Below are 12710 nucleotides of genomic sequence, written 5' to 3'. Positions count from 1 at the left end.
GGTGGTTTTTAATATAGTCACAGAGTTGTGCAACCATCCCCACAATCAATTTCAGAACATTTTATCATCCCTCCCCTCCCCCGCCCTAAGAAACCACTAATCTACTTCCTGTCTCTATAGGTTTGCCTATTCTGGACATTTTATATTAATGGAATCATATAATATGTGATTAGATTTTTTTAATGTAGCATAATGTTTTAGACGTTCATCCATATTGTAGCATTATCAAACTTTATTCCTTTTTATGGCCAAATAATAGTTTACCATATGGATATATTCATTTTTAAGGCCAAATAATAGTTTACTGTATGGATATACCATATTTTATTTACTTATTTGTCATCAGTTGATGGACATCTGGCTATTGTAAATAATGCTGCTATGAACATTTGTATACAAGTTTATGTGGGAGCATATTCTTCTTGGGTACGTACCTAAGAGTATAATTGCTGGGTCATATGGAAACTTTATTTACCCTTTTGAGGAACTGCCAGACTGCTTTTCAAAGTGGCTGCACTGGTTTACATTCCCACCAGCAAGAGTATGCGAGTTCTGTTTTCTCCACAACCTGGCTAACACTTTTTCTTTTTATGACATTCAGTATTATTCTATATTAGTTTCAGATGTACAGCATAGTGGTTAGAAAATTATGTACCTTACAGAGTAGTCCCCCACCCCAATGTTTCAAGTACCCATTTGATGCCCCATGCATAGTTATTATGATATTATTGACTATATTCCCTATGCTGAACTTTACATCCCTGTGACTGTTTTGTAAACTGCCAATTTGTATTTCTTTTTCTTTTTTTGCATTTATCTTCAGATAGAGGGAGGAAAGAGAGAGAGAGAAACATCAGCATGAGAGAGACACATCAAGTGGTTGCCACCCACACAGCCCCAACTGGGGCTGGGGACAAACTGCAACTGAGGTACATGCCCTTAGTGGGAACCGAACCCAAGAAGCTCTGGTCCCTGGGCTGGTGCTCTAACTGCTGAGCCAAACTGGCCAGGGCAGTTTGTATTTCTTAATCCCTTCACCTATCCCCCAAACTCCCTCCCCTCTGGCAGCTGTCAGTTTGTTTTCTGCATCTGTGAGTCTGTTTCTATATTGTTTGTTCATTCGCTTTGTCCTTTAGATTCCACAGATGAGTGAAATCAAATGGTAGCTGTCTTTCTCTGACTTGTTTCACTTAGCATAATACTCTGTAAATCCATCCATGCTGTTGCAAATTGTAAGATTTCTATTTTTTTAAAGATTTTTAAATTGATTTTTATTTTTTATTTTTTTATTTTTATTTATTTTTTTATCCTCACCCGAGGATATTTTTCCATTTTTTGTACAGATAGAGTGGGAGGGAGAGAGAGAGAGAGAAACATCGACGTGAAGGGACACATCGAGTGGCTGCCACCCGCACGACCAACCAGGGCCGGGGACAAACTGCAACCGAAGTACATGCCCTTAGCGGGAACCGAACCCGGGTCTCTCTGGACCGCAGGCCGACGCTCCAGCCGCTGAGCCAAACTAGCCAGGGCTAAATTGATTTTTAGAGAGAGCGGAAGGGAGAGGGAGGGAGAGAGAAACATCGATGTGAGAGTGAAACATTGATTGGCTGCCTCCTGCACACCCCCAACTGGGCAGTGAGCCCACAACCTGGGCATGTGCCCTGACTGGGAATTGAACCAGCGACCTTTTGGTGCACGAGATGACGTCCCACCAACTGAGCCACACTGACCAGGGCAGATTTCATTCTTTTTTATGGTCAAGTCATATCCTGTTGTGTATATATATATTACTTCTTCCTTATCCAGTCATCTGTTGATGGGTACTTGTGTTATTTCCATGTCTTGGCTATTATAAATAATGCCACAATAAACATAGGGGTGCATATATCTTTTCAAATTAGTGTTTTGGGTTTCTTCAGATATATACCCAGAAGTGGAATTTCTGGGTCATAAGGCAGTTAGCTCCATTTTTAATTTTTTGAAGGACCTCCCATACTGTTTTCCATAGTGGCTGTACCAATCTGCATTCCCACCAACAGGTCACAAGGGTTCCCTTTTCTCCACATCTTTGCCAACACTTGTTTGTTGATTTATTGCTGATAGCCATTCTGAAAGGTGTGTAGGTGATACTTGTCGTGATTTTAGTTTGCATTCCTCTAATGATTAGTGATGTTTGAGCATCTTTTAATATATCTCTTGGCTATCTGTATGCCCTCCTTGGAAAAGTATCTATTCTGGTCCTCTGCCCATTTTTTAATTGGGTAGTTAGGTTTGGTTTTGATGTTGAGTTGTCTGAGTTCTTTATAAATTTTAAATATTAACCCTTTATCGGTTGTATCATTGGTGAATATTGTCTCCTATCTAGTAGGTTGTCTTTTCATTTAGTTGATCGTTTTCTTTGCTGTGCAAAAATTTTTTAGTTTGAAGTAGTCCCATTTGTTTTTTTCTTTTGTTTCCCTTGCCTGAGGAGATATAGCCCAATACTTTTTTTCCCCCTCACCTGAGGATATTTTTACATTTATATTCAGATGGAGCAGGAGGGAGAGAGAGAGAGAGAGAGAAACATCAATGTGAGAGAGAGACATTGACTGGTTGCCACCCGCATGACCCCCATCCGGGGCCAGGGATGAACTGCAACCAAGGTACATGCCCTTGGCCAGAATCAAACCCGGGACTCTGTAGTCCACGGGCCGATGCTCTAACTGCTGAGCCAAACTGGCCAGGGTAATATAGCCCAATACTTTTATCTGTCTTTTTTATTATAGTGGATATAAAGTGGTATCTCATTGTGGGTTTAATATGCATTTCCTTGATGGCTAGTGGTGCTAAATGTCTTTGCATGTGCTTATTGGCTTTTATTATTTATTTATTTATGGTTAAACCTCACCTAAGGATATTTTTTCCATTGATTTTTAGAGCGTGGAAGGGGGGTGGAGAGAAAGAAACAGAAACATTGATGTGAGAGAGACATTGATTTGTTGCCTCCTGCATGTGCCCTGACCAGGGTGGGGATGGAACCTGCAACCCAGGTATGTGCTCTTGACTAGGAATTGACCTTGCAACCCTGCTGTTTATGGGCTGATGCTCTAACCACTGAGCAAAACCAGCCAGGGCTTATTAGCTTTTTATATGCTTTGAAGAAATGTCTATTAAGAGCCCTTGGCCATTTTTAAATGGGTTATTTTTATTGTTATTGTTGAGTGGTAGGACCTTTATCAGATAAATGATTTGCAAATATTTTCTCTCATTCAGTGGGTTGTCTTAAGTTTTTTGATGGTGTCCTTTATAGCACACAAATTTTTAAATTTGAAGAAGTCCAATTTACCTATCTTTTCCTTTGATTGCTTGTGCTTGGTGTCGTATCTAAGAAATTATTGCCTAATCCAAGGTAATGATGGTTTATGTCTGTTTTCTTCTAAGGGTTTTGTAGTTTTAGCTCTTACATTGAGGTTTTTAATCCATTTTGAGTTAATTTTTAAATTTAATATGGTGTGAATGAATTAAGGGGTCAACTTCATCCTTTTGCATTGGATATCTAGTTGTCCCCAAACCATTTGTTGAGAAAGACTAGATGATCTTTTTTCTAAAAATTTCTCACCCAAGGATATTTTTCCATTTATCTTCAGACAGAGTGGGAGGGAGGGAGAGAGAGAAACAAACATCGATGTGAGAGAGACACATCGATTGGTTGCCTCTCACATGTCCCTGACCAGGGCTGGGGACTGAACTACAACCGAAGTACATGCCCTTGACTGGAATTAAACCTGCGACTCTTTGGTCCAGGGGCCAACGCTTCAACCGTTGAGCCAAACCTGCCTGGGCTTTTTCCTGCTGCTTTTTACACATAAGTACACATATCTCTCCAGCCTATTTGTTAGGGGAACAGTTCACTCACCTAATTTTAATTAGCTTTGTCATTTATTTCTTCTCAAGCCCAACTGTAGTCTAATAACAATTTATTCTGAATGTGTTACCAACCTGGAATTTAACATGTGAAAAATGTATACTCAGTCTTCTCATAAGCCCTCCCACTTTCTTCGTTGTCTTCTCTAAGCACCTTAAACTCCTGACTTTGGAGTTTTCTTACCCACTACCCACTTAGCTCTGTATTCTGTTCAGTAGGCTCTTGCATCTCAGAGCTAAGTTACTCCCTTCTTGCTGGTTTCCCGAACTCTACTTTCTCTCTGTGTTAGGCCCTATACTCAACTGCTAGATTAATTTCCCTCAAGCACCTTTCTTGTTAAATCATTTCCTTGATCCTAGACCTCCAGTATCTCAGAGCTAAGTTACTCCCTTCTTGCTGATTTCCCGAACTCTACTTTCTCTCTGTGTTAGGCCCTATACTCAACTGCTAGATTAATTCCCCTCAAACACCTCTCTTGTTAAATCATTTCCCTGATCCTAGACCCCCAGTATCAAATTTAAACACTACACCTCCACTTCCCTCTTTGTAGTGCTTATTTCTTCTCTAAATGGAGCCAAACTAATTGGTAGTTAGCTTTATTTATCCTTTGTTCTTACTTCATTGTTCTCATCTCTTCTCATTGCACACATTCTTCTTTCCTCCTGGTGTGCCTTTGCCTCTCTGCTTTTCTGAGTCTTGTTCCAGTCAGTGGTTGATCCCATTTCACTCTTGTTTTTCCTTTTTGTATTTTTTTCAATACTTAGACATTTGGTTTGTCTAGTAATAAGATCCATGATACTCTGCCCTTTTTTTGTTGTTTGTTTTGGATATGCTCCTTTTTCAAAGCACTGTTCCAGGTGGGGACAAGTTTCCATTTCATCTATGGCTTTCCTTCTTTTCTGCCTATATATAGCCCAGAGCCCTGCATTTAATAGATGTCCAGTAAATTCCTGGCTGACAGACCTGTACCAGTTTTGAGGGAAGATGTATACTGTTTAACATCATCATCATTTTTTACTTTTAGAAATGAAAAATAGTGCTTTTTGTGCCATTACCTGGTTTTAATTTTTTGTTTTAAGCCAGATTTTAAAGTGTCTTCTCAGTACAGTAAAATGAAGTTTGACGTATTACTACAAATATTAAATCTAGTTTATTGAACACTAGCTACTCTACATATCTAATTCGAGAGGGAGGGAGGTTAGCTGCTTGCATGCTGGCTAGACATTTTTTGGAAGGTGCAGTAGAGCTTTAAAGTGTACAGTACTCACCAGTTAATAGAGTAAGATCCTTAACAAGTTCACAGCAGCCAGAATAAGGACTGGTTGCCTGGCTTCCTTCTACTGCCTGAAGCTGTGCTTCTATTGCTGACCTCTTAGAAGCTTTCCCACCACCCCCATTATTTCCATATTCTCCAAAGTCAGTTTTGGGAAAGGAGGAATGGAGCTTGGCTGAGGGTTGATTCAAGGCAGACGGCAGCCCCTGGGTCCAGTGGCCAGCTGTCTTACCTCCCTGCCTGCCCACCAACCTGCTTTCTTACGCCAGGAGCAGAGAGGCTGACTTAAAGATAATCCTTATTTCATAGCACCTTATTAACATCATCAGTGCAAGTTTCCATTCTTCTTTTATTTTTTTAACCCTTTATCATCAATCCTCATGTCCATTACCTTCCCCACCCCCATTAATATGCACCCACTCTATTATATTTGTTTTATGTCCTTACACCTCTACATATTTGCTTGAAAAGATATAGTATAGCAGGAGCTGGGTGGAGGAGGGTGATGGGGGGAGAAATGGGAGACATCTGTAATACTCTCAACAATAAAGGCAAATTAAAAATAATAAAATAAAATAAAAAAGAAACAGAGAGGGAGATTAAAAATATATAGCATAACTGGTGTGTCTTCAGATTGCATGATGGTATTTGCTTATTTTTTACTCAGTGCTGTGCTTTTAAAGATGTACTCATGTTGCTGTAGGTACATCTGAAATGTGATTTCTAAAAGCTACATAGAATTCTATATTTGTATCCATTCCATATTGATTATTCATTCTTCCAGTTATGGAAAGCAAAGTTTTCTTCAAGCCTTCTGCTACAACATCATCACCGTAAACACTCTCACACACATCTATAAAGTTTACAATTCAAATTGGGATATAGACAGCCTTCTTTGAGAATTTCTCTGGAATTTATGCACCAGAGTAGGATCACTGGATCATAGGGCATAGACATACTTACAGCCAGTTCACTTAGTAGAATGACTGCATCAGTTTACACTCACTGCACGGTGCCTGAGAGTTCTTGCCTCCCCGCATCTTTGCCAATCCTTATTATTGTCCACCATTCTCACTTCTTCCCTTCTGAAAGGTATAAGGGCTATCTCATTTATATTTTATTATAATATATTTATATTTTACTCATTGGTTTTGCTTTGATCATCTCCATGTAATTTTCATACTTTTTTTAATCATGTAAGTTTTTCTCTCTACGAGTTCCCTATTCATATCTTTTAACTACTTTTCTGTTGGGTTTCCTGTGGTGTTCATATTTAATTGTAGGAATTTCTCGTCTATCCTAGGTATTTTAATCCTTTGTCAATTTTAGATGTTGCAGAAGTTTTTCCTTGCCATCATCTATCTTAACTCTGTTCGTGGTATTCTTTATTGAACAGTAATTTTGTTGACGTCAAATCCAATAGTTTTTCACTGTACCGTTTGTATTTTGAGAGTCTGATTTATGAAGTCTTTACACTTCTAGTGTTCTCTGTTTTATAATTTTATCTCCCTATGGTTTTTACACACAAGCCTGTTTACGTGGCCTTTTGAAGAGCTGTCTTCCCTTTCTCACCTCTGGCTCTCAGTAGGTTTGGCAGTTGGTGTTAATGTTTGGCTGCTTCTGATGGAGGAAAAGAAATGCAAGAAAACCAACATCCTCTTTTCCATTAAGCTCTGCTCTCACAAGGATGGACTCCTGTTGACCCTGTTTGTACTACATGAATCCTGATTGCTCAGCTACAGCTGGTTGGAAAGGGATGCATAACTACATAAGCTGAGTATTCAGAATCTCCCTCCAGGAATTTGGAATTGTGACCAGGCTCTGCTGGCCTCTTGAAGGACATGCAAATGACGGGCTTGGGGATGACCATCATCCATGTTCCCAAAGAAGCTAAAGAAATGGTCTGCAGAGAAAGGAGAATGAAGAAGACATGCACAGAGAAAATGGGGGGAAATGCCTTGTGGTCCTATAGAGAGGGAGAAAAAAAGATGAGATAGAATGCAAGAGTAGCTGTCCTGGATCCTGATGGCTTTCCAGTTTCTAGTTCTATTTCTTCTGAGACAAGATTGCATTTCCTTATCTGTATTAGTTAGGGGTGGCTAACTGCTCTAGTACTCCAAAGTGTACAGTGGCCCTAACGCAATGGAAGTTTACTTCTCCCCACATGAACAGGTCCAGATGGTTCTGAGTTTGCGGGGTGGCAGCGGTCGAAGGCTCTGTGCCACACAGTTATTCAGAAACTCAGGTTGATGGAGGCTGTGCCATTTTCATCATCACATGACCTCCAGGGCCTCCCCAGGTGCCAGCATCCAGCTTGCACAAAGGAAATGAACATGGAGTTTAATACATGGGAGGTTTTATAGGCCAGGCCTTGAACTAACACATATCCCTCACATTCCTTTTGCTGAAACTCAGTCACTTGGCCACGTTTAACTGTATGGGAAGCTGAAAAATGTCTAGCTGTGGACCCAAAAGGAAGAGAAGAAATGGGTTTGGTGAACAGCTAGAGATTGCTATATCATATTTTCGGTGCAATAACTCTGTATCCTTATAACCAAGTTCCTGTTTTTTCTTAAACTTGTTTGAGTTGGCTTCTGTTATTTGTACCTCAGTGCATTAGGTGTTTTCATAATAGCCACATTTAAAATAGTAGAAGAAATAAAGACCGATTGATTTATTTTCTCAGGAAAATTGGGCCGATTTCCACCTATGATGCATCATCACCAAGCACCCTTAGATGGCCAGAACCCTGCAGCCCGTGTCCAGAGGTCTCATCTTGCAGAGGCCTTTGCAAAGGCTAGAGGATCAGGTGGAGGCCATGGAGGAGGAGGAGGAGGCAGTGGAAGAGGCCTAATGGGGCAGATTATTCCAGTCTATGGTTTTGGAATTTTTTTATACATACTGTACATTCTATTTAAGGTAAGTGGAATCATCTTGATCATAATACAACAATGACAATCTAACATTATCATAATAAAAATCATTGTCAGTATTAAAACCCTTTACAGTTCATACCCCTTTTACAAATCTAGCATCTCTTTAAACCTTGCCTTCTCTTCATAAGATACTTAGGATAGGTTTTATTTCAGTTCTACAGATGAGAAAATCTTCATTCAGAGCTTAAATGATTTTCTTCAAAATTCACAACTAAAACTGCAGAACCAGGACTTGAACCTGGATCTTCTAGCTATTAATCCAGCTAGCAGTGGAGTTCAAACCCCCAGTTATCGATTTGACTGGGTATTTTTGCCAGCTGAAAAGGCATCAGGCTGCTCTAAGAAGAGCTTTATTGTTAGGGTTGGCTCAGTGATTTCCAACTGGCCACTGTGAGGCCAGATAATGACTGTACCAACATCACTTTGTCCTTCTTTTCCCCCAGGAGTATGAAGTGCTGTTTTTTAAACATCTCCAGTAATTCTTCTAAAACAGAACTGTAATGTCTTTCTGAAACTAAGCCTGATATTTCTTGCTCTTGGGGGACATGGTTTGGGTCCTTTACATGTAGACGGCTAAGCTCCACCTCCAGGTCGACTTCAGCAGGCCAGGGCCCAGCTGTGAGGTGGAGGGAGGTGTTTCACGTTGCCCTTCTAACTGGAGCGAGAGGTGAGCTCCTCCTAGCCCAGAAAACCTGCAGGCAGCCTGAGCTGCGTCTTAGATGAGCATGGGCGAGGCACATGACCTGTAGAGAGATTTTTTTTCCTTGTGCCTTGCTGGTTTTTTACGTGGAAATCTTATATTGGCTTTTTCTCTTTTTTTTTTTTATCCTCACCTGAGGACATTTTTCTATTTTTGTTCAGATAGAGTGGAAGGGAGAGAGAGAGAGAAACATCGACTTGAAGGGACACATCGAGTGGCTGCCACCCGCACGACCAACCAGGGCCGGGGACAAACTGCAGCCGAGGTACATGCCCTTAGCGGGAACCGAACCTGGGTCTCCCTGGACTGTAGGCTGATGCTCTAACCGCTGAGCCAAACCGGCCAGGGCATTGGCTTTTTTTCTTTGAGATTTTTCTCTCATGTTGCTCTTCAATTGGATTTCTGACTTAATTTTTGTCTCCTGACCTTTTCTTTGTCTTTTTTCACTTGACATGAGGGGTTCCGTGACTTTGAGGTTCTGAGCTGCTGTTGATGTGCTGTGCCTGCTTCAATCCTCAGCTTTCAAAGGGGAGGACCGCCGCCGAGGGCCGGGATCGCTCCGCTGCCGCACCTGGAAACACCCCCAGGAAAATCAGTGAGTGCCCTGTCAGCGTGCTCTCAGGTGTGACCCAGGCAGACTGCTGTGGGACAGCCCGAGGGACAGTCTGCGTGTCCTCAGAGCATTTCTCAGAAGCCGCCCCAAAGTAATCTGATGCTATTTGTACCTCAGCTCTGGGAGTTACCCAAAGTTTCCATATTGATACTGGCTTTTAAGGGAAAGATAGTTACAAAAAGGACAAAGCTGCCAGTTCACTTTTTTATGTTAGCAGATTAATGTTTCACATTTGGAATGGGTTACTTCTCATTTCCAGACTTCAGAATATTGATCGCAAATGTCTTTATTTTACAGAGAGGAAAAGCGAGGCCAAGAGATCAAGTCAGTGCCAGAGTCAGCCATTAGATCTAGGGGCAGAGTTTAACACGCTGGCTCTTCAGACATGATCATCACATGCTGACTGACCAAGTAGAGTATTCTGTGCTCTCTGAGGAAATGAAATGTATATGGCAAAGTTCTTCCCTCTAAGAATTTGTAGTGTCGGATGGATGTCAGGAAAAATAACTTGTGGAAAGTATACTACCGAGAGAGAAGGGTCTGACAAAGCCTTATGGGAAATTATGCCCGGCTGGCGCCTGTGGAGGGGGCCTGTCGCGGAGGACGCCTGAGTGACCGCCTGACACAGGGCAGCCGTGGGGAGGAAGGCCTGAAGAGTGGGTAGGTTGGGCCATACTGTTGAAGGCCTGAGAGGCCAAATTGCTTTCTCCTGTGGATAATGAAGCTCCTCAGAGGTTTTTAAAACAAGGGCATCAGCCAGATGAAGTGAGGCTGGACCACAGACGCACCTGCCCTCCCCCACCATTGCTTTTCGTGTTTACTCCGGATTCTCTATGGAAATAGTTATTTCAGTCACAGTCTGCATCCTTTTTAAAAATCTTAAATATTCAGGGAATTCTTTAAGAATGCTGTTGTGATCTTAATTGAGATAACATCTAATTATGATGGTAAATGCATCAGTAAAATAGTTTTGAAAAGATTTGTGGACTCTTTAAAGAGTAGCAAATCCTATATCCTGTCACATAATACATTTGAAAAAGAAAGACGTAAATAAAATGAATTCCAAAGAGCAGCTGTTTTATAATGTAGTAACAGTTAAATCAGCTCCTTATCCTTCGATTTTGAATCATGCAGAAAATAGAAATAACTTGAGCATTTATGTGGCACAGTCACTTTATAGATGTGTCTGCATGAATAAGAATCTGTTCCAGAAGTATTGAAAGGTCTTTGAAATACTATATTTACAATAACCCTTAAATGTGTCTGGGTAGAGAATGGCACTGGGTATGAAACAGAAAAACTAGATTATCTACATAATGATCATCTACATAATTATCTAACATTTTATTTTCCTACTGCTTTAAAGTTCATTTCATGTACAGATTGAGTGATTTGTGTTTCCTGTTCTACTTTTAGGGTCTTAATGTCAGTTTCAGTAGATAGAAGTGCTCTCTATGGACCCTTGTTGAGAAAAGTACTTCTGGGAGGCAGGGCTACACCACCTCACTCCACAACATGGGGCCAGAAAACATTGGACAGGGAGGTTTCAGCCCTAGTTCAAGGCTTCCTCTATTGAGGAAGCGTGACATTTAAACTGTTACCTTCCCGTTATGTTTTTAATCTTAGGTGCAGGTGAAACATTGCTCATTTCATTTAGTTCTCTAAAGTACCTTATAGGTTTGGTACTTTACCCTCAAGCATCATTTGGTTTAGAATTGCCAAGTATGGAAACAAGTGTCCATGGATAGATGAATGGATCAAGAAGATGTGGTGTGTGTGTGTGTGTGTGTGTGTGTGTGTGTGTGTGTATGCGTAGCCATAAAAAAGAATGAAATCTTGCCATTTGCGACAACATGGATGGACCTAGAGGGTGTTTTGCTAAGTGAAATAAGTCAAAACAAAACAAAGGAACAAACAGTAAAATACAGAAAGTGTTTCATAGAGAGAGCAAATTGATGATTTCCAGGGGGAAAAGGGTGGGGTTAAGGGCAAAAAAGGTGAAGGTGAATAAGAGGTACAGAATTCTAGTTATAAAATTAAAAAGTCATGGGGGTGTAATATACAACATAAGGAATATAGTCAACAATATAATAACCTTGTATGATGACAGACTGTTACTAGACATAGCATAGTGATCACTCCATTAGGTATATTAATGTCGACTAGCAATGTTGTACACTTGAAATTAATATAATACTTTATATTAACTATATTTTAATTTCTTAAAAACAGGGAAAAGGAATGTTTATCTTCTTCATTTCTTCTTGGGTGACTATAGGGGTATGTTTTTCATTCCTAGGTATTTTCTTAGTTGGTCCTGCTGTATTTCTGTGTGTAAGAGAGTGATTTGTTCATCACTCACTAAACATGTATCCTTTAGATCCTCATGCCCAGACCACAGTACCCTCTGTATCCTGATTGGATTTGCTGGAGAAACTCTTAGTTTCTTCTCTGAGTCTCGGGACCAGCCTGGAGCACTGTAGAGTGTCACAGCCAGCCATGTCTCAGAAAGGAGCTTAGGGAGTTGTGTATGATGCTTCTTAGATCGATGTTTGTTTTTCAGCCAATTTTGAGCTTGTTCAACTGCAAGAAAAACTGAAGGAGACAGAGGAAGCCATGGAAAAATTAATCAATAGAGTGGGACCTAATGGTGAGAGGTAGGTTTTCAGGACTCAGACTATTTCTCATTTGGAGAATCAACTCAAAATTTTGCTTTTCTTTTATTTCTGGGCTGCTTACTTTCATTTGATGTAGTTGTCAACTTATTTGTCATTCGTGTATTACTTCTCATGAAATATTTCCATTTTCATGCTATCAAGCAGTCTCCATTTTCAGGAGCATATGTTCAGTGTTATGCATGTTACCGTGAGTGAGTAAATTTGAGCAAATCCTTCAGGGTGAAATAACTAGGTTTTAAGGAAGACAATTTCCTAGCTGTCTAAGAAAGGCATAATTTTAAGTAAAACCAGATTATTAAATATTGTGCTTTGTAGTTGAGACAAAATGAGAGAATAGAGCAAGTATGATTAGATTAGGCATCTGTGGTTCGTGTTGACTCTGCCTGAACAGAACTAGACATGTAAAGTAAGTGTCAGGAGCCAGCGCAGCCCCTAGGATGCCCCACAGGGAAGGCTCACTCCTGTTGCTACAAGGCTGGCTGGACATCTGAAAAGATAGCTTCAGGAGGCTGATGGAAGTGGGCAGCAACTGAAAAAACATGGATGTGGGAAGGCCAGGAAGGAAAAGCCAGAATGGGCGGTTGAGAACAATGAAGGATTCTA

The 12710-nt window shown here is 40.6% G+C and overlaps 1 protein-coding gene across 4 annotated transcripts in view; it reads left to right on the top strand.

Annotated features, from left to right (window-relative positions):
• Nucleotides 1-12710, top strand: part of RIC3 (RIC3 acetylcholine receptor chaperone) — a 56085-nt gene that overhangs the window by 25883 nt on the left and 17492 nt on the right. For 3 of the 4 annotated variants that reach the window (XM_036260079.1, XM_036260080.1, XM_036260078.1), the window contains exons 2-4: nt 7867-8099; nt 9336-9411; nt 11993-12086. In XM_036260079.1, coding sequence (XP_036115972.1) covers nt 7867-8099; nt 9336-9411; nt 11993-12086 — 403 coding nt within the window. Of the gene's footprint in view, nt 1-7866; nt 8100-9273; nt 9412-11992; nt 12087-12710 lie in introns of those variants that run through there. The other variant, XM_036260081.1, reaches the window with a different exon arrangement.

Source organism: Molossus molossus, unplaced genomic scaffold (genome assembly GCF_014108415.1).
Source record: "Molossus molossus isolate mMolMol1 unplaced genomic scaffold, mMolMol1.p scaffold_m16_p_13, whole genome shotgun sequence".
In the NCBI taxonomy this organism is placed as follows: Eukaryota; Metazoa; Chordata; class Mammalia; order Chiroptera; family Molossidae; genus Molossus; species Molossus molossus.
This window is presented reverse-complemented; position numbering and strand designations above follow the sequence as displayed.